At 32.1% G+C, this 20,860-nt stretch overlaps 1 protein-coding gene across 1 annotated transcript in view; it reads right to left on the bottom strand.

Moving 5' to 3' along the window:
* Positions 1-12,325: 12,325 nt before the first annotated feature.
* LOC129222242 (transcription initiation factor TFIID subunit 6-like) overlaps positions 12,326-20,860 on the bottom strand; it is a 69,022-nt gene continuing 60,487 nt past the window's right edge. The window contains exons 11-12 of the mRNA XM_054856722.1: positions 14,286-14,456; positions 12,326-13,401 (exon numbers count right to left, since the gene is read on the bottom strand). Of these exons, the coding sequence (XP_054712697.1) occupies positions 13,015-13,401; positions 14,286-14,456 (558 nt within the window). The 3' untranslated portion in view covers positions 12,326-13,014. The remainder of the gene's footprint in view (positions 13,402-14,285; positions 14,457-20,860) is intronic.

Here is a 20,860-nt window from a genome sequence, read left to right as displayed (position 1 = left end):
TGTAAAAGTTTCTACAGAGTTAAATGAAAATTTTTACACTTAATTTTCACCTAAAATTGTTTGCCAAGTTCTCTGATTAGCTGGATTAAATGGGACCTCTAATGCAGAAATTTTCTTTGCCGTGAGAAAAACAGAAAGCTTTCGCTTTTCGTCGCAAAATCACTGATAAATAAGCTCAAAACGTTTTGGAATTACGTCTTACTTACAGATAGAAATGAATTCAACATTTCTGGTTAAATTATTGTATAATTGTAAGTAGAAGAAAAAATTAGGAACTTAATCTTAAGAACTTAGTTGGATCAGTTAATCAGGACAGTGAAGGTGTTCTTTTGTGAAGGTGTATATCAGCACCAGGACTTGGTAGTTTGGAATTTTTTGATGAAATAATGAATCATGCTGTTCATTTAAATATTTTAAAAACAAATTTTAAACTCTTAACCGAAAATTTGGTTTTCGGAAACAATTGTTTTTTTTTTTTTTTTTTTTTTTTTTTTTTTTAAATCAAGATAACCATAAGAAGCACACGGTTTTCAACATTTGCGTCTAGTGCCTCAAAAATTGTCCTAAAGATTAGAAAATATCCCTTCGATCTCCAGATTTGAAGTTAATGTGACATATTTAGAGATATCTGGAGGCTAGAGATTACGAAAATACCGCTTTGAAACGAAAATAGAGCTAGAAACAGTAAGACTCGGGGTGTGGTAGAACACTTACTCAGAAATTATGCAAAAAAGGAAAGAAAAAAGAATGAAATCTATTCCCAGACGTTTAAAAGGTGTTGTTGATACTGCATGATATTCTACTAAATAATAACTTAATAAAAAGTTAGATTATTCAATAATATATAGACATTTTTTAAAGTGTACGAAGACTTTTGTGAAATAAAATTTCCTTCACTTTTTGGTTTTTGATTTAAAAAAAAATAAATTTTAGTATTTTTTAAAAAAATTTCATGTAGTTTTGTTGAAAATTGATCATAGATCTTATAATTAAATACCTATTCTGAAATATTAATTCTAACCAATGGATAGAGTCCTATTTCATTGAAAGTCGTAGGTGTACGAACACTTTTAGGAGCCACTGTATACAGTGGCTCCCAAAAGTGTTCGTACACTTTGAAAATTTTTAGTAAAACCGAAATAACGCGAAACTGAATTCGAATATGATGTCCAATACTTTTTCACATCATTCCTGTCATTCTAAATATTGACGGATCTTCGTTTTGAAATGGATCAAAAAACGAAAAGACAGAGAAATACGGCGCCACAAAAGTCATCGTACACTCAAATATTTTCGAGCAATTCATAATTAAAATTATTTTATACCGTTTATTTAATATTTTTGCATTGTGTTGACCCCTTAAAAGTCATTTGCCTTTATTTTTTGTTTATTTATTCCTTAATATTGTGCTTATTACTTTAAAATGGCTGATATTCGTAAAAAACAACAAACACCATTCGAAACTTGATTTTTTTCCTCACGGTAGCGGTAAATTGGTTCAAAATGTCTCAAAATTATATAATTTATACCATTCCATAGTAAAGTGTTAGATAGAATGCCTTCAAGAAAAGAATCGGACCGAAAACAAGGTAAGAAAAGGTCAAATGGCGAAGTTAACAAAGCGAAATTGGAGATTTAAAGTTAAAAAAATTATGAAAAATACAGATTTGAGTGCCGTAAATGTTTCTGCAGAGTTAAATAAAAAATTTTACATTTAATTTTCACCTAAAATTGTTCACCAAGTTCTCTGATTAGCTGGATTAAATGGGACCTCTTCCCGCAGCAATTTTTTTGGTCGTGCGAAAAACAGAAAGTTTACGCTTTTCGCCGCAAAATCAATAATAAATATGCTCAAAACGTTTTACAATTACGTCTTACTTACAGATAAAAATGAATTCAACATTTTTGGTTAAATTGTTGTGTAATTGTAAGTAGAAGAAAAAAAAAATTGGAACTTGATCTTAAGAACTTAGTTGGATCAGTTAATCAGGACGGTGGAGGTGTTATAGTGTGAGGGTGCATATCAGCATCAGGACTTACTAGTTTGGAATTTTTTGATGAAATAATGAATCATGCCGTTCCTTTAAATATTTTAAAACCCAATTTTGAACTCTTAGCCAAAAATTTGATTGTTGGAAACAACTTTGTTTTTTATCAAGATAACGAGAAGCACACGGTTTTCAACGTTTGCGTCTAGTGCCTCAAAACTTGTCCCAAAGTTTAGAAAATACCCCCTCAATCGTCAGATTTGAACTTAATGCAACATATTTAAAGATATCAGGTGGCTAGATTACGGAAATACGGCTTTAAAACGAAAATAGAGCTAGAAAGAGTAAGGCCTTTACCTTTTGGTAAACTCTGGCCTTTACCTTTGGTAAGTACCTTTTGATATTCAGTAAGCTACCGCCCTATAGCCAGGGCTAAAGCAGAAATACATGAAATACACCGCTAGCTCAGTCAATTCCAGTCGAGGACAGCAGTTTCGTGCTTATTAGCACTCATCAGCCTGGCATAGGACTAACTGAGCTTGAGGTGGAAAGCCGGGCTGATGAGTGCTAATAAGCACGAAACTTCAGTCCTCGACTGGAATTGACTGAGCTAGCGGTGTATTTCATATTGCTTCGGTCACTCGTCTGGTCAGTGCTAATTCTGTATTAGCTACCAGTTTGTCTGGCACTCTTGGCTTCCTTAAGAGGTTTTCCGCCTCCAGCTCAGTTAGTCCTATGCAGGGCTGATGAGTGCTAATAAGCACGAAACTGCACTCTTCGGCTGGAAATGACTGAGCTGGCGGTGTATTTCATGTACAATTAATATATATCAAAATATTTGCATGCATGGAACTAGGTTTACAATTTTAGCAAAGAAAAAGACTGACGCACAATCCTAAACATTCTATATTTTTTTTCAGGAAAAAAATATGTGATCAAAGTAACCAATCAGTTGTCAGATAGCTTAGAATATCAATAAAGAAAGCTATTAAAGTCAGTTTATTAAGAAAAAATATTTTGGGAGCTTATTTTTCAAAAATATTACGAGTTAGTTCATTTAGAGACCCTATATAGAAGCTACGCTTCAGAGTCGCGCAATGCGAAGAGCGACTTGACCAAGAGGGGTTGCTTTGTGGCTAAGCGCGTGCAAGATTGGCGCGTAATCGCTCACTTCATTTTCTTTCCCATTCTTTCTTTTTTTAATTCTGCATGGGCGGTTAGATTACTATGCAAAACACCTTTTGATGCGTCGCAAAGACAGCCCTCCCCCCATATTTTAAAATGTTATGAACATTTAAAGGCTTATACCAAAGTTATATTTAAAAGAATTCATTTCGAATGTTTTTACTTTTCGTTTTGTTTGCGTAAAAATTTAGTCATCTTTTTAAAACTAGTTTTACCAGTATATTTGATATAAAAATTGCAAATTCCTTGCAGTATTGATCAAATATTTTATGTGATTCCTCCATGTATTATGGTGTAACATTCAAAATATTTCCCGTTATTGGAATTTTTTTCGTGGATATTTAGGGTAAATAAAAATTAAAATTTTGAGAAATGAATTAAAGAACTTGAAAGCATTAACCGGAATGCCCACTTAGGGGGGAGTCATGGTGCAGACTGCGCCATTGAAATTTTTAGGGGAGGTTGTTTTAAGGGAGATTTTTCACTTTCTAAGGCAGGGTTCGTACTCAATTTCAGAAATAAAATGAAGGAGTTTTGGAGGAGTTTTGAAGGAGTAAAATGAGATTTTGAAGGAGTACTAATGGGCTAACCTTGAGTGATGGTACTTTGTGTTTTCATATATATCCCCTTTGTCACAAAGTGTCACACTTCACCTTACTACTCCTCTTGTCACATTATTATAATAACTAAGTGAAGTCACTTTTTGTCACCCTCTCCCTTCCCCTTGTCACAATTTCTTGAATCCGTTCCACCTCAAGGCTTAACATCACTTGTGGATGTGGATGACCCTTTTTACAATATCGTACATAACTACGATTTACTTATTTTTTTTTAACACAATCACTTAATGTAGTACTTCTTCTTGTGTATCTTTAAATATTAAAAAAAAATTAAACAAACTGACTTTTGCTGCTGAGTTTGGTGGAGGGAAAAAGAATAAAACTTGAAAAAATAGCCAAGCACCATTTAAAAATGTTTTACTTCACATATGAATTGTCTTAGTCATCTAATAATATTTTCACCTTCAACTTTTACGACTTCTATGTTCAATTTGTAAATCACATCTTTATGAAAAATATAAATATACGAAATTACTACATCAAAATCGTAAATATACCTTTTCCTTTGTGACGATGTTAAGTTCTTGATTGAAGTATTTTATGTTACTCTCATAGAGGAAAATTATGTAGCCTTGAACAAAAAAAAGAAGGAGTTTTGAAGGAGTTAGAACTAAAATGAAGGAGTTTGAAGAGCCCTTCCAAAAAATTTCCTGAATGAAGGAGTATTGGAGGAGTTTTGAAGGAGCGTACGAACCCTGTAAGGGGGAGCTCTTGCTTTTTTTGGGGAGGAGGTGTCGTCGCGATATTTAGGGGGTGCTTTCTTGCTTTTAGGGGGATAGGCACCCCTGGTGTTAATATGGAAAGGTAGAAGAAAGATCGTTTCAGAAAACTTCCAAAACCTGAGTGCAATCCTTGATAGCGAAAACTTGGAATTTGTCAGAAAAAAAATCATTCAACGCCCTCTCCCCCAGAGAAAACATGCTTTAAACTAACAATCAAGTCTGAAATTGTATAGCTGCACTTAAAAAATATATTTATTTATATTAAAGAAATCTTATTTTTTAAAAACTAATAGAGGTAACTCTATTTCAAAAAATAAAAGATGTTTTCTTTGTTAAAAAAAGGGCGGGGGGAAAGAATGCAGAATACAATTTGCAGATATTATTGTTATGAACAAATAAGTTAATTATTGATTTGGTGGACTTAATTGTGAATAGAAAGGAAGAGTAACGTTCCTTAAGTCTTAGAGAAAGTTAAGTTAGTTTTAAAGTTGAATAAACACCTTTGTGCAGAAAAAGTAAAATTAAGAAATAACAATGTAATTGAAAAAAAAAAAAAAATGCAGATTATTGCTAACCCGTGTCTCGGGGTTTCAAGGAACGCCTTTTTAAAGGCAAAATAAATGAACTTGTGGATGAAAAGACATCCGATAAAAGTCCTTTGTCTTTTCATCTTGTGGTTTCTTGAAACCATTTTAAAGGGACTTACTTCATTTCAAATTGCAGAAAATAAATAAATAAATAAATAAATAAATAAAACAAATAAAAAATACCCTGCACTACATCTGGCCTTACAGCAAAACAATTCATTACATTAATTCTAATAAAACTAAAACTCTCACGGAATATAATTCAATATGCTTATAAATAGGTGTGAAAATTAAAGTGATTCATGCATGACATTTCTATAAGTTCAAGCAATTAACCATTTCTTAAAAAGCTACAAATTACGCATTGCGTCTATATTTCGATTCAATTATTGAAATTAATATAGCAATCACAAATCTAACGCTACAATTCAGAATGTCTAGTCACTTTTACTTAATAGTTATTCATATTCATAAGAAAGTTACAAAACGTAAATTTAAATCCTCTTTACAGTATAAAACCTTGGCGGTCGTTGATGTCGCCAAATGCATTCAAAAGCTTGCCGAACTAAGCGCACACAAAAACGAATATAAAAGCGAAATTTAAAACAGTCGACTGCGTTTACAGTGGTATAATTACGTGATAATGACAAAATGAATGCATAGATATCGTATAGCATCTAAAAAGGCAGGTTGTATAAGGATATTGAGCAAAAAATAAGTATAAACAGTATGGATGCTTCACTACTGGAACACAAAAAATAAGATTTAAAAATTAAGAAAGGGATTTTTCCAGAAAAAAATTGCACATGCATATAGATTAAACATCCATATATTGATAGCAAATATCAAAAAGAGTTATTCAGTGATGTATTTCATCGGATTCTGCGTATTTTTGACAGCTTCTCGGACGCTCCATGTTAATTCTACGGAAGGAAAATCTTGATCGCCTGCACGGGTAAACTGGAGGCTTCGACCAATGAGCGGAGGGTCGCGTATTGCGCGACTCTGCTGCGTAGCTTCTATATAGGGACTCTAGTTCATTCACTGGCTGTTCAGCCACTGGTCGGTTTACCCTACCTTGGAACAATGGAACAAATTTTGGCTGATGCAGAAAAATCCAAGGTATATTTTTAAATAATTTTTGCGAGAATTTTTTAATCTATTTTTTTTTTAAATTTTTCTTCTTCACATTGTTGGAATTAAGGCCAAAATACTGATTAAAATTAGAATAAACTAACAATGAATAATTAATTAATTTGATAATAGAATTGCATTGTCATTGAGTCTGAGGTCGCATGCCAAATTTTAAAATAATCCGATAGCAGGAAGTGGGCGAAATTTGAGTTGCAAGATTCCGTTACAAGATACATACATACAGGTGAAGCTAATAAAAGCATGTTAATTAAAAAGAGAGAAAGGGAAGAAATAAGTTTAAACGTTTTTTCAATTTGAAATTTTTTTTGCATGGCTTGGGGCCCATAGCATTTGCTACTTCTGTTCTATGACTCATCAGATCCTGACTACATAGCACAGATAGAAGTCAGAATGGAATTAATGTCACAAAGGAAAGAAAAAATACAGAGCACCGGTGGAACCCCCCTCCCCTCTGGCCTACAAAGAAATGGCTTCCACAGCTCGGTCATGGAGGCCTCGCTTGGCAGATTAGAGGTGTTTCTAATTTAGTATATCGTTTACGTTCATGGAGAATTTCCTATGCAGTGCTTTTTCTGCTATTTGCAGTGAAAGAAATGGGCAAGGGTGAAAGTGGGCACTCGGAAGCTCGACACCCCTTCCCTGTAAAAACTTTTCAAATATGCATGCAAAAATCATTAAAAAAAATTTTATTTTATTTTTTCTTTACAATATAATTTTTTAGTTTTATAATGTTGCTAGATCAAAATTTTCGGAAACGGCAACCTAAAATTTTCGGAAATTTCGGAGTACATACCCCGGCACATAATAAACATTTTTTATGAACAATGAAATTCTGCTTCCTGCAAGAGATATAGAAATGTGGAAAATTTTCAATTTATTTTTATTATGTTTAAAAATAACTAACAAATTTATAAAAATTTCAATAAATAAATAATTAATTAAAAATATTACATTAAAATAAATAAAATTAAAATGAACATGTGAAGTTGTAATACAAAATTGGCAATATAAACAAACACATCGGCAGTGTCAATTAAAAAATGTGAAAATCTGGGCAATAAGAACCAAACAAGAACATTCATGTTTAAATAAGTTTAATAAATTGATAAAATGAATGCATTTTCTTAGAACATATTTTTACATTTCATAAAACAAACTGTAACATGGTTAAAATTTGTACATTAAAACAAACACTGAAATAGAGATAGCAAGTTTACAAATTTACATAAACCGTTTACTAACTACAGTAGTGGAACAAAAAAAAAATTTTTTTTTTAAATTATATATAATTAGATATATATTGGAGAAAACAAGGATTCAAAATTTTACTGGTTGATTTGATTTATACACAAACACTAAAATATATGCAAAAAATTTATGACGTGTTTACATGCTTTATGATGACTAGGGGTGGATATAGGCTATCATTTTAGGGATAGGGTCGTCCTCTAGAATGCTCCCCCCTCCCCCGCATGAACGAACTTGTGATATTGCGTACAAACATTTCTCACACTGCTTGGGTGTCAATAAGAAGCACCAAATTTGCAAGGAAAAAGACACTGAAAAGGGCAAAAACGTTACTCTATAATTTCATAAGCAATAAAAAGAAGTTGTTTTCAAATATTGAGTTTTTGAAAAAAATAATGAATGGAAAATAATTCCAAAATTGTTTACATTTTATTCATAAAGTGTTTGAACAGGGGTGAAAGTGGACTAAAATAAAATTTTCTGAAGATAGAGTGAAGTTTTAGGAAACTGTGAGGAACTTCAACCCCTTCCCACCCCCTTCAACTATGCATACAAAAAAAATTGAAACCGTTGTAAAAAAAAAAAAAAAAAAAAAAACATTTTCAGTTTAAAAAATAATAATTTTGCAGTTTTAGAATCAATGTGTTGCCAGGCTGAAGTTTTTGGAAACGGCAACCCAAAATTTTTAGATCACAAACACATTTATGTTTGAATACAATGTGGCGGATAATATTGCCGACGGTTTAGGGGCATAGTCATGACCTCCCTGACACTCCTCTGAAGGAGACAATGATCTGTTATGGTAACTATTTAGTTTATGTCTATATATTTCAAAAAAAAAAAAAAATTCACGCCATAGAAATTGTGAAAGGATGTCTGTGGCAGTGCTGCGTCCAGGAGACTCTAAAGCAGAATTGCTTCCAATCTAGGGGGTTTGCATTGTTTTTTTTTTTTTAAACTTTGAATTGGTTTTTTGTAATAAATTTTTAAGCTAAAATTTTACGTAAATTGCCTATTAAAGGGATGAAAGATTTCCCACATCCCTTAACATTATTCTATGTTGTTTGAAAATGATTTTTTTCTGCATCAAATAAAGCTTTTTCCAATTTTCTCAGTTAATTATAACAGCAGATATAAGTTTTTCCTTTTTACTGAAAAGTCTCAGGCTCAACTCAATTCAAGCCCGGAGCTAAAGAGCAAAATATACAGACGTCCCTTGCTGCTTCGACTTTGCGGCTTCACTACATCATGGTTTTTTTCTTTTCAAATATAGTAATTAACCTTTTTTATGTGCTTGTGTAACCTTTTTCCTACAAAAGAATAACAAAGTATGTCTTTTAAGTAAGGTAAGCTCTTCTGAGGGGCTGTAGTTGTACTAGTTGAGGGAGTGGAGGTATAAAATCGCCATAGAAAGTGTAGGGAATCTCTATCTCATTTTAACTGTTAAACTCTTAACTGGAAAGTATAAATCACTGCATTATTACAAGGGGATAAATACATCTGTAAATGGTGTTCGACAATATACTAGTTTTTTAAGTTGTATACACAATACCTTTAATGAGCATAACTGTAGAGGAAGAACTTGAGCACATATGGTCACTAACTGGCAATTAATTCATCATCGAACAAGATGAGCTATTTTCATAGATCAGTATTAGTGTGTAAGAACTGCATATATGTGTGTGTGTAGTTTATTTCCCAATTATTTTTTAACAATGTGATATCTATTACGTCTAATATATCTCATTTTCTCATATTTCGTGCATACAAATGTAATGGTGGCTAAGGGTGCTGCTTCATGTTCAGGGGGCTTTGATTATGTCAAAAATCTATTTAAATTGTCGTAAGTTTTATGCACTCTAATTAGGAAAATATTCGGTTCACATAAATACAGAATCCTACTTCAAGGTTGGTTGGTTGGTTGATTTATTTGATTTTACTGGAGCAAGAGCCCTTGTAAGGGCTATACTGCGCCACATGATTTTTTATTTTATACTATTTACTTTTCATTCAAGAATAAAAAGAAAGAAGTAAAAGTAAGCATATTTTGAAGTAAAAGGCATAAAACTTTAAGTACAGGTAAAAAAAAGAAGAAAAAAAAACAGTTGCTAAGAATATGTAAATGGAAAAAAATTTAAACAAAGTATAGATTAATAAAAAAAAATAGATTAAACAATATCTTGAAAAATAAGAAAAGGACAATATCACATAATGATGGGACAAACACTAAAGTAAAAAGGAGAAACCAATCTCCCAGAGGAAGGAGTATAAATTGCAATGAGGTGAGTCCCCCAGCAAGCCCTTCAAAGATGGATTAAAATCATTAAAATACTCAAAACGTATATGGTTAAAATTTGAACAGTTATTTAAAATATGTAACACAGTCTGGTTCACAGTACACGTTATGCATATTGGAGCTAGTTCGCGGAACAAAAAGTATTTATGAGTGAACCTGGTATGACCAATGCAAAGTCGAGTGAATAAAACCTGTTCTCTCCTGGTCAGCTGCAATGATCTGAAACCTTTTGTCGAAGGCTGGATCGAGTTCAGTTTATTTCCTAAGAGGAAATTCAGCCATTGCGATACCGTTTGGAAAGAATTAACCATGATAAACGAGAGTTGACTGTATTACTAAAACGAAATTTGAAAAAGAATCCTTAAAACTTCTGTTAACATGTAAAATAATCCACCAACTAAATTGGGGCTGTATGGGATGCTAATGTTGCATGCAAAGTTCTGTAATTTTGTGCCAGTATTGTGGGGAAAAAAGGACAGTAAATTCAAATTTTAAAACATTATTGGGTTATTTTTAATTTTTGAGGAGTGCCATTATCCTTGTCTGTGAGCAATATATACGTATGAGGCAGTGAGAAGCAAAGGGATGTAAGTGTACATTTTTAAGTTTTGAGTAAAACACAAAGAAAAGTTTCTAGGTATGCTTTCATTGAAAAGTTTTTCAAAACCTGCTGTATAACAGAACCTACCAGGACTACTATCTCTTGCCCTCAGACAGAGGAGAGGTTCACCTACTAATTGTACTGGTTATCTCCAAATTTTTAATTTTGCTACTTGCATCCCTTTGCTTCTCCCAGCCTGCAAAATCTTTTTGTTAATATAAAACTGACTATTTTTTCAAGTTCTATGTAAAATGTTCATTTGAGCTGATGACATGAAACAAATATTAATATTTAAGCTCTCTTATGTTTACAAATCAATATTGCAGCTTTCTTTTGAAAAGATATAACTCATTTAAAGCAATTTCAAATTCTCATGATATCAGATTTAAAAAAATCAAAGATGAAAAAAAAAAAAGACTAATAATAAAAAATGATATACAGTTTAATATTTTGGAGACCAATCATTGACTTTGCTTGAAAAAAAAAAAGGAATGAAATGCATTGATACATCATTGATGACTAATTCATGATTTGACACATCATACATGATTTTATACTAGTAGAAACTAAATATGTAGCTTTAATGATGGAACATTATTAATTCAGTAAGTTGCAACAGAACAGCTTCATCACAATTAACCAGAATATTGATATTCTAGTTCCCATGTTCTTTAAGTTGTGATCCCATCAACTCCAAAAGACACAGTCATAATAAATAATAGCTTTAGTTATTGAACTTCTTTGATAAGTATTTTTGAGAAATGACAACCGTTTTGGAACAAATACAAAAATTTAGTTCTGAATAACTATCACAAGATATTACACAACTCTCTTTGATGATTAACTTAATCAAGATTCGCAACACGGCAATATATTTCTTTTCTTGAGAAGTGCGGATTTTAAATAGTTTAATGATCTTCTTTGGCAAATAGTCTGTAACTTTTTTAATTTGCGAGTTTATTAATTTTCACTTAATTTATATGCTCTACCTCAAAAATCAGCAACAAATTAAAATTCATAACTTATGAAGATGAAAGGTCAGTGACAAAACTTGCATGTGTATGTACTGCTCTTCAGTACTGTAGTTGTGGGAAAAGAGAATGTGGGCGGTCGCATTCATTAAAACATTTGGTTTTTATTCAAAAATAATGCAAATGTAATGTAAATTGGTTTGAACAGACCATTTCTTTTGGGGAGTTCTTGCAGACATTTTTTAGTCACACAGCACTTCTGTACTGTGCAGGTAAATGACAATCAGTACAAATACTTTGTTTTCCTTTTTTTTGTATTTTTGTGATATTTTACTTTAGTTTTACTGTAAAAGCATTCTTATTTACTTTCCATAGAAAATAAAGTATGCAATATATTCCAATACTTTACTGGTGTTTGGGGGAAATCAAAAACGCAATTCCTCCAATAACCGTAAAACATATTTTTGTAGATACGGAAAACTTCCGATTATCCCTGAAATGGGGTAACCGAGGATAATCCGCAGAATACATAAAAGGATACTATTAAAGGCAATAGCTTTAAAAAAAATCAATAACACTTGCATAGATATAAACTATACAGCTAAAAACGATAACAGTGTGCATGAAAAAGTAGTTTAGTGCCATGGGCAGGTAAGCGGAAGTATCTGCAGAAATGAGTTTGAGATATTTGAAGAAATGTGTGGTGAATTCAATACTAACAATAGGGAAATGTTGGAACTAGACATTTTTTTATGGCCCTTTTTTTCAGCGGAAACCAAATAAGTAAACTAGTACTATAAAGCTAACATACAATAGATGACAAAAATGCAAAAAAAAAAAAAAAAATTTGCAGTTTTTGCCCTTTACCTGTAGATCTAAAGCAGTAAGTAATGTAGTAGTCTAAAAACCAGTTTTTAGTGTAGGTCTGTTTCACCTTATCAGGTTTTGGCATCCTTGGTAGGTTTGATGGGAGGGGGAGAAGAAATATGAATGTCCAGAAACAGCTTTTTCACTCGTTAAGTTAAAATGGGTGCATTAATCGACACCGGTTTAATCATTGCCGAAATTCTTTTTCTTTTTCGTTGAAAGTGTGAAACACCGCAGATGATCAAGAATTTACTGTACTTCAATTTAAATGCCAACAGCAGTCTACCGGTAATTTGAAAACTAACTGCAGTTTTTCTCTGAAGTGTTGCAAAGCATTATCTTTTCTTCTGTTCAACACCCTGTAAAAATTTTATTGCATTTCAATAAACTATTTCTGTTTTTTTTTTTTTTTTTTTTTTTTTTTTGCAACTCATTTTTTGAGACAGTGGAATAACTGAAAAGATTAAACTAGATGATTGGATGGAAAACAGTCCAAGTTATATGATTACTTGCAGTTTCAATATGCATTTACCATTCTTTATTTTTCCTCTTTTCCCTTTCATGAAGGTAGAAAAACTGCTTTTTTCAAATGTCTTTCATCAATATGATGAACACTACCTGTGATGATTTACCAGTGCTTTAAAGTCACAAGCAACATCTTAACAACATATGAAATGATAAGACAAAGTAAAACATTTTCTCATTCATCTCTCAACTTAAAAACATTTTAGGCACTCATGTAGATTTTTTCCAGTGCATCTTGAGAAGAATTTCTCAGCTATGTTCTATTGTATCAGAGGCTGAAATATAAGCAGCCACTTCAGGAGACACAGGACGACTGTGATCAGGCGTTGTTGGTTCAGATTTGATACCATCGCATTCTGTTTGCAGCACAACAAGTTTTGGAAGAGAATTGGCACCAGAAGTCACCACTCTCCCTGGAATAGGAGTGGTAGAGGGAGTTGTAACTATTTTTACAAGAGTAGGAGTAGGGTTGCTGGTAGCAGTTGGTGATGGCTGACTCACTGGTGTTCCTGGGCGTGCTGTAGGTGTGACAATGACATACTTAGGAGCAGTAGGTGATGGTACTCCAGTAGTTGGAGTCGTGCGAGGAACTGCAACTATGGTCGGTGGTCTTGCAAGGGCGGGAATTATGCGTGGCTAAAACAACATAACAAAAAAAGTACTGAGCAATTTTTAATATTTTGTACAGAAAACAGCAATTAAGATTTTTTTTGACTTAAGAACAAAACAAATTATATTTTGATGCATGAGTAGGAAATTAAAGTCCAGAGATAATTTAAAGTTTCAGACAAGAAGTTTCGTCTAGAACTAAACGAGCCTACTTTCCCATATACCAATATCAACTTTCTAGTATCTGATGAAAATTCTCAAAATTAGCTAAAATTGCAAATTATGTTAAACAGAACTTTTTAACATTTTAAGCTGATTTCTAGAAATAAAAATATGCCTCGCTCATCTGAAGAAATAGATGCGTAAAAAATAAATAAACGAACAAATAAAATGGTAGCATCTTTTAAACAAAGCAGCTAATATATCTTCCTCTACTTTGAAGAAGTCTGCAGAAATTCTGTAGAATTTCTTCAAAATTATATCTTTAGTAGTTGGAAGATATTTGCAGAAAATCTGTAGTTTCTGCAGAAATCTAAAATATTTCTGCAGAAAATTTGTCAGTTTCTCTCTCATTTACACAATTATTCTGCAATTCCTGCATCGGTTCTACGACATGCGTTGTAAATTTAAAAGTATTCTGATTTTGGGCATATAGTTACACAGAAGAACATTTCTGTCATTTTGGCTTTCTGAAATTTATGTGTAATTAGCACTTTTAAAATAAAAGTATTAAGCTTAACACAATATTTTGGTTTCTTCATCTTTAGCGTGGTGTTAATTCAATTACCCCACTCATCCTCTAACATTCACTATCATGAACCGACTTTAAAAATATTACTTCACAACATTGAAAAGCAGAGTAGTTTAATAAATGAGAAAATAACAAATTCACATTTGCTTCCAACCCTAACCTGTGAAACTGTTAGTGTTGTTCTTGTCGATGTGGTTGTAGTGGTTGTCTGCTGTCTTGCTCGCATTACATGACTGTGCAAAAATGGCCCTAAATATCCAAATTCATTTTTGTAATCCTCTAAGGAGTCACCAACTAAGTTGCTTGATTTTAGGACAGGAGACAGCACACGCTAGAAGACAAATCCACTGTGAGTTATTTTTCTGAAAATTTACTTACAAAAGATAAACACGAGACACAATCATAGTATTCAATTTTCACAACTCGACTAAGTAAAGTGGTAAGAAAGCATGCATAAAAATATTGTGAAATAAAAAATAAAATAAATATATATATATATATATATATATATATATATATATATATATATATATATATATATATATAATGCATCATAAAGTGGTTTGAATATAAAAGCTGAAAACATGCTTTCAAAATTTAATACTTGGTCCGGCATGGAGGTGATATGCTGTACGGTTCACCATAACTTTGATGGTAGGGGAACAAGTGAATGTGCAATGGCTAATATATATTTGTTGTTAGTTGCCATTTTAGTATTCATGGAGCCTCGGTCAATTGAACAATGTGTCGTGTTTTACAACACCTGTGTTGCAACTATTCATTTGGCAGTACAGACACAACAAAGACCTCGCAATTATTTTAATATAGGTTGAAATGGTTCTGTCCCATCCACCCGACAATTCCAACCTTAAAGACCTTTCAGAAGCCAATCCTCAAGAAATTCCCTCTGTTATGCTTGAAAGGTATATGGGCAATTTCTGCCACTTGGATAATGTCCTTTCTTGCACCTGTAGCGCATATACTTGGGTGGGGCAAAAAAAAAAAAAATCAAAATCCTGCAGAGCACTTAGTCTTAGCGCTGCAAATTTGTGACTCCATAACAGTAATTACCGTGCAAAATTTCGTGACTCCAAGTTAATGTCTTCTGCTCTGGCAAAAGGCTTGAATTTTTGAGATTTTTAGGAAAAAATCAAATAAAAAGAACATTTACAAAATATTTTAAACTCCGCAGAATGTTAAGCTTCAGTGCAGGAACTTTGTAACGTCCTAACCCAAACTACTGCGTAAAATTTCAAGTCTGTGAATTAATTTCTTTTGCTCTGGCAAAGGGTCTGAATTTTGAGATTTTTTATTAAAAAATCCATAAATAGGAGTGACACATTACGAAGTAGCTGCATAACCTAATACTCTGCAATACTTCAAATTTTTAATTACCTCAACGACAACATCCTACCACCTTTGAACCAGGCCTGTCATTTAGAGGCCATGATTTACTTTGAAAAACTAATGTTTTTACAACAAAATGGCCATGGTTTTGGGGTTTGGTCATGAGGGTAACATTATTCTATTTCTGCAATGCATTTACACTAAAAAGAATAAAATAACAGAATTAAAAAAAAAAAATACTAAACACTTTTCATAATGCACTCAAAAAGAGAAAATAACTTTTTGGAGTCAGAAAGAACATTTTAAGTATTCCTGTAGTTTTCAATTATTCCAGGAAATGACCCCTCAAACGAAGAAAAGTGCGACTCGAATCATTCAAACCAAATTTTCCCAGAAAAATATGCAACTCCAAAAAGTTATTTTGTCTTTTTGAGTGCATTATGAAAAGTGCTTAGTATTTTTTAAAAAGTTTTGTTATTTTGATTTTTTCCTAAAAATCTGGAAAATTCAAGCCTTTTGCCACAGCATAAGACATTAATTCAGAGCAACGAAATTTTGCAGAGTAATTACTGTTCGGGAGTCACAAATTTTCTGTACTAAGGCTAAATGCTCTGTAATATTTTGATGTTTTGGCCCACCCTAGTGTACATCCAATGAAAATTTTACTGAAAAAGAACAAAAACTCACGCCCAATTACAGGGTGGCGACAGAAACTGGAAAAAAAAGTTCCCTGACTTTTCCCTGATTAAATTCACCAAATTTCCCTGATTTACGTAAACAATGATAATGGTTTCCTTTCTTTGCCCTACTTGAAAAGCATTGCATATTTTTAAAAATGCAGTGTTTAAAACGGTTTAGGCTGTTAATTAAAAATATATTTTGAAAAGATGCTCCTTTTTTTGGTAAAAATAGTATATTAAATGATCGACAGAGAATTATTACAGGAAATCTAAAACACATACTTTACTTCCAGGAAACAGTTAGCATAAGAATTCTAAGAAATTATTGAAACCATTCTTCAAAGACAAATCTAATCAAGATAAAGCTAAAAAATTTTAATGGAAATAACCTTGAACTGAATTTTTAAGCAGCATAATTGTTACTGCAAGAGTAACAAGTGATGGTTAAAGTACAGAAGTATTGTAGCTTTACTTATGTAAATAATACTGCCATGTGCGGGTAAACGGCAGTATCTGCAGAAATTAGTTTTCGAGATATTTGAAAAAATGTGTGGTGGATTCAGTACTAACAACAGAAAAATGTTGGAATTAAGCCTTTTTTTCACGCTTTTTTCAGCGGAAACCAAAAAAGGGAGCATGTACAATAAAGGTAACATAGAATTGATGATAAAAATGCAAAAAATGAAAAATTTGCAGTTACTGCTCTTTATCTGCACATGTCCAAACAGACATATCCAGTGTTAGAAATTACTGCTGGTCCACTGGTCCCAGACCAGTGAAACCTGCCTCGGACAACCATGAAAAAATAATCAATGGTAAATGGGACCACCAATTGCTGTTTTTTTTTTTTTTTTTAAATCACACTAAGCTTAGAAAAAAGTTAAAAGCATTAGCCTAGCCAATGTTTAGCTATTTATTAGTCAAACCATTGACTGACTTCTTTTACAGTTAATTTTGTTTTCAAAAGTTTTATCTAATTTTAAATCACCCATTTACATTTTGCTCAACATTTCACACATGGAGGGAAAAATAATGTTCTGTAACAAAGTAAAAATGGTGAAGTTCGCAAATTTTTGGTAGCCTATTTTAAGAGTTGTTTCATAAAATTGGTTTTCAGACCGTATACTTGGCTGCTTAAGATTACAGATTTAAACGTGTATTGCCGAACTTTGCCAAACAAAAATTTTAAATTTTGAAACATTCAAGTATTTTAAAAAAACCTCATCAGTAGAAAATTGTTTTATACTTGTTACTTATCTGTTTTGCATTGTTTTTTTATATTAAGTATTTGCATTGTTATATTATGTTTACCACTTTGAACTTTATTCGTAGTACAGTAATTTTGCAGTTAAGTGTTATATTATGAGCAAGTGTAAGTAATTTTTTGGTACAAACATATTTAGTGTTTAATTTAAAGTGGACCAGTTATGTTGTTTGAGGAACAGTATATATTCACGTTGACTGGTCCGAGGGACCAGTAGAATTTTTTACTGATTTCTAATGCTGGACATATCTATGTAAAACAAATTTAAATATTTCAACAACCAGTAATATTGAACTATTCTCTAATCAAGAACTTAGGTTTTAATGAATGAATACAGCATTTTAACTATTAAAAATAATAAAAATATTTGTTTATATACACAACTCAATTTTAAATGATTTCATTAGTTGTTGAAAAAAAATCTTAGATTACTTAAGTAATAAACCACATTGAAATGCAAAAACAATTATTAATTTCAAAATATATATTTAAATGGTTTTAAAATAAAATAGTTTTAAAGTTTGAAAAGAAAAAACCCTTTGTATAATCTGAAGCAGTGGCAGCGATTCGGGAGGGGGCAGGGGCAGCAAATAGGGGGGTCAAGAGGGGGCGGTTGCGCCCCCAAATTTTTTCAATAAAATGATAGAAAACGGTTGAATTCAATTTATGTAAGTCGGAAATCAATGTTCATTTAAAAAAACCTCGCTGGTTCTTAGTAACTTTTTGATGAAACCCGACACATTCCCAGACTAGAAAAAGTGTTTTTCGTTATTTGGATGATGACTTAGATATTCATGAAGTATTTTCCCGCCTTTTGAGAACATGGAAAGCTGATAGAGAACCATGGTTTAGTTTTAACTAAAGAAGACATTTCCTCATATAGGCTAAATATTTCATACTTGTGTGCCCAGTGTAACGATGGTATGTCCAATATGAGAGGCTCGTGCAAAGTGATGTGGCTGCAAGGTTTTCACAAGAAAATTCCTTGATATTTTACATTCAATTTTACGCTCATTTTTAAGTGTATATTTATTTAATGAGTCTTCATCGCTTTCTTCTGCTAGAAACACGTTTCAGCTGCTCAATGCATTATATCCTTTCATAGTAACTTCTTAAAAATGCATCTGATTATTGAATTAAAAAACCATATCAACAAATACCTTTTATGGGGTTCTATATTATGCAATCTCGGAGTGACAAAAGATGTCTTGGAGCGTCTTCAAGAGTTAGGTAAAACCATAAAAAACATTTAACTCCAAAGCGGTGATTTGACGACTGGAAGTATTATTGCAAAACGATTCTTTCAATGGTTAAAAAGCTCATGCCCTTTAGCATGTATGACTTCGTTTGAATTTTTAATCAATTTGTATTGAGGAAAGTTTTTGAAAAATGCTTTACTCTATCAAGACATCTTCAATCCGCTACCCTCAATTTTCGGACTATTCAAGCCACTGTTCAAACTGCAAATGATCTGTGCACCATACTACCCTAGTTCAATCTACAATTGAATCTGAAAATAAATTTTACATTTCAATAAAACGTGAGCCTTTTCAAAAAAATTCTTCCTCCAAACCAATTTTAAAAAGACGCAAAATAAAAAAAAATAAAAAAAAAAGTGACAAAAATCCACATGATGATGTGAAGTTAAACATTGATTTTTTAACATTTTGTATGAAGTAATAGATTCAGTTTTGAATGAAATTAACACAAGATTTGATGATAATTATTTTTCTGCATGGCTGGTTCTATATGAGTAAAATTGTTAGCATAGGGCAAGAAAAATTACAAGCAAAATACCGACAAGACCGGTTACCACATCCAGAGATTGCATTTTCGTCATTGTTATGGAACTCATCAGTCTGAAATAGTAAATAACAGAGCTGGAGGCACATGATATCTCATTGAAGCTGAGATTGCCGACGAGACTACATTATTCAAGGATGCAAAATTAAGCCCCTCACAATTTTTGAAGTTGCATGGGTGATTTTGAAGAGCCCGATAAAAAAAAGTGTTTTCATACTTAACTTTATCGCTTCAATTATTTTTTAACTATTCCAATAAGCTAAGCTAGTAGAGAAAGACTTTTTTATGTCTCAGGAGGTTAGAGAATTATTTTCGAAGTGCAATGGGCAAAAAATTCAAACGAAGTCATACATGCTAAAGGGCATGAGCTTTTTCACTATCTTTTCTATTTAGCTGTATGGTGTACAGTGGCTCTCAAAAGTGTTCGTACACTTTGAAATTTTTTAGTAAAATCGAAATAATGCAAAACTGAATTCGAATATGAAGTCCAATATTTTTTCACATCATTCCTATGTCATTCTAAATAAAACCCTGTAGTTTTTTCAAAATATTGATGGATCTTCTTTTTTAAATGGATCGAAAAAGGAAGAGACAGAGAAATAATACGCCACAAAAGTCTTCGTACACTCAAATATTTTCGAAATAATTCATGATTAAAATTTATCATGTGTCGTTTTTTTATTATTTTTGCATTGTGTTGACCCTTATAAGTCATTTGGCTTTAATTTTTTCTTTATTTATTCCTTAATATTGTGCTTATTACTTTAAAATGGCTGGTATTCGTAAAAAAACACAAACACCACTCGAAATTTGAATTTTTTTTATTACAGTATCTATAATTTTATTTGAAATGTCTCTAAATTAGTTAATTTATTCCATTCTATAGTAAATTGCTTGATAAAATGCTTCAAAGAAAAGAATCGGACCGAAAACAAGGTAAGAAAAGGTCAACCGGCGAAGTTGACAAAGCGTGATCGAAGATTTAGTTAAAAAATTTATGAAAAATATACATTTGATTGCTGTAAAAGTTTCTACGGAGTTAAATGAAAATTTTTACACTTAATTTTCACCTAAAATTGTTCGCCAAGTCCTCTGATTAGCTGGATTAAATGGGATCTCTTCCCGCAGAAATTTTCTTGGTCCAGCGAAAAACAGAAAGCTTTCGCTTTTCGTTGCAAAATCAATAATAAATAAGCTCAAAAAGTTTAGGAATCACGTCTTACTTACAGATAGAAATGAAGTTAAGATTTTTGGTTAAATTGTTGTATAATTATAAACAGAAGAAAAAATTAAGAACTTAATCTTAAGAACGTAGTTGGAGCAGTTAACCAGGATGGTGAAGGTGTTCTTGTGTGAGGGTGCACATCAGCACCCATACTTAATAGTTCGGAATTTTTTGATGAAATAATGAATCATGCTGTTCATTTAAATATTTTAAAAACGAATTTTGAACTCTTAGCCGAAAATTTGGTTATCGGAACAACTTTGTCTTTTTATCAAGATAACGATAAGAAGCACACGGTTTTCAACGTTTGCGTCTAGTGCCTCAAAAATTGTCCTAAAGTTTAGAAAATACCCCTTCAATCTCCAGATTTGAACTTAATGCAACATATTTAGAGATATCTGGAGGCTAGATTATGA

Source organism: Uloborus diversus, chromosome 5 (genome assembly GCF_026930045.1).
Source record: "Uloborus diversus isolate 005 chromosome 5, Udiv.v.3.1, whole genome shotgun sequence".
Classification (NCBI taxonomy): Eukaryota; Metazoa; Arthropoda; class Arachnida; order Araneae; family Uloboridae; genus Uloborus; species Uloborus diversus.
The sequence above is the reverse complement of the archived record's forward strand: the minus strand, read 5'-3'. Positions and strand labels throughout refer to the sequence as shown.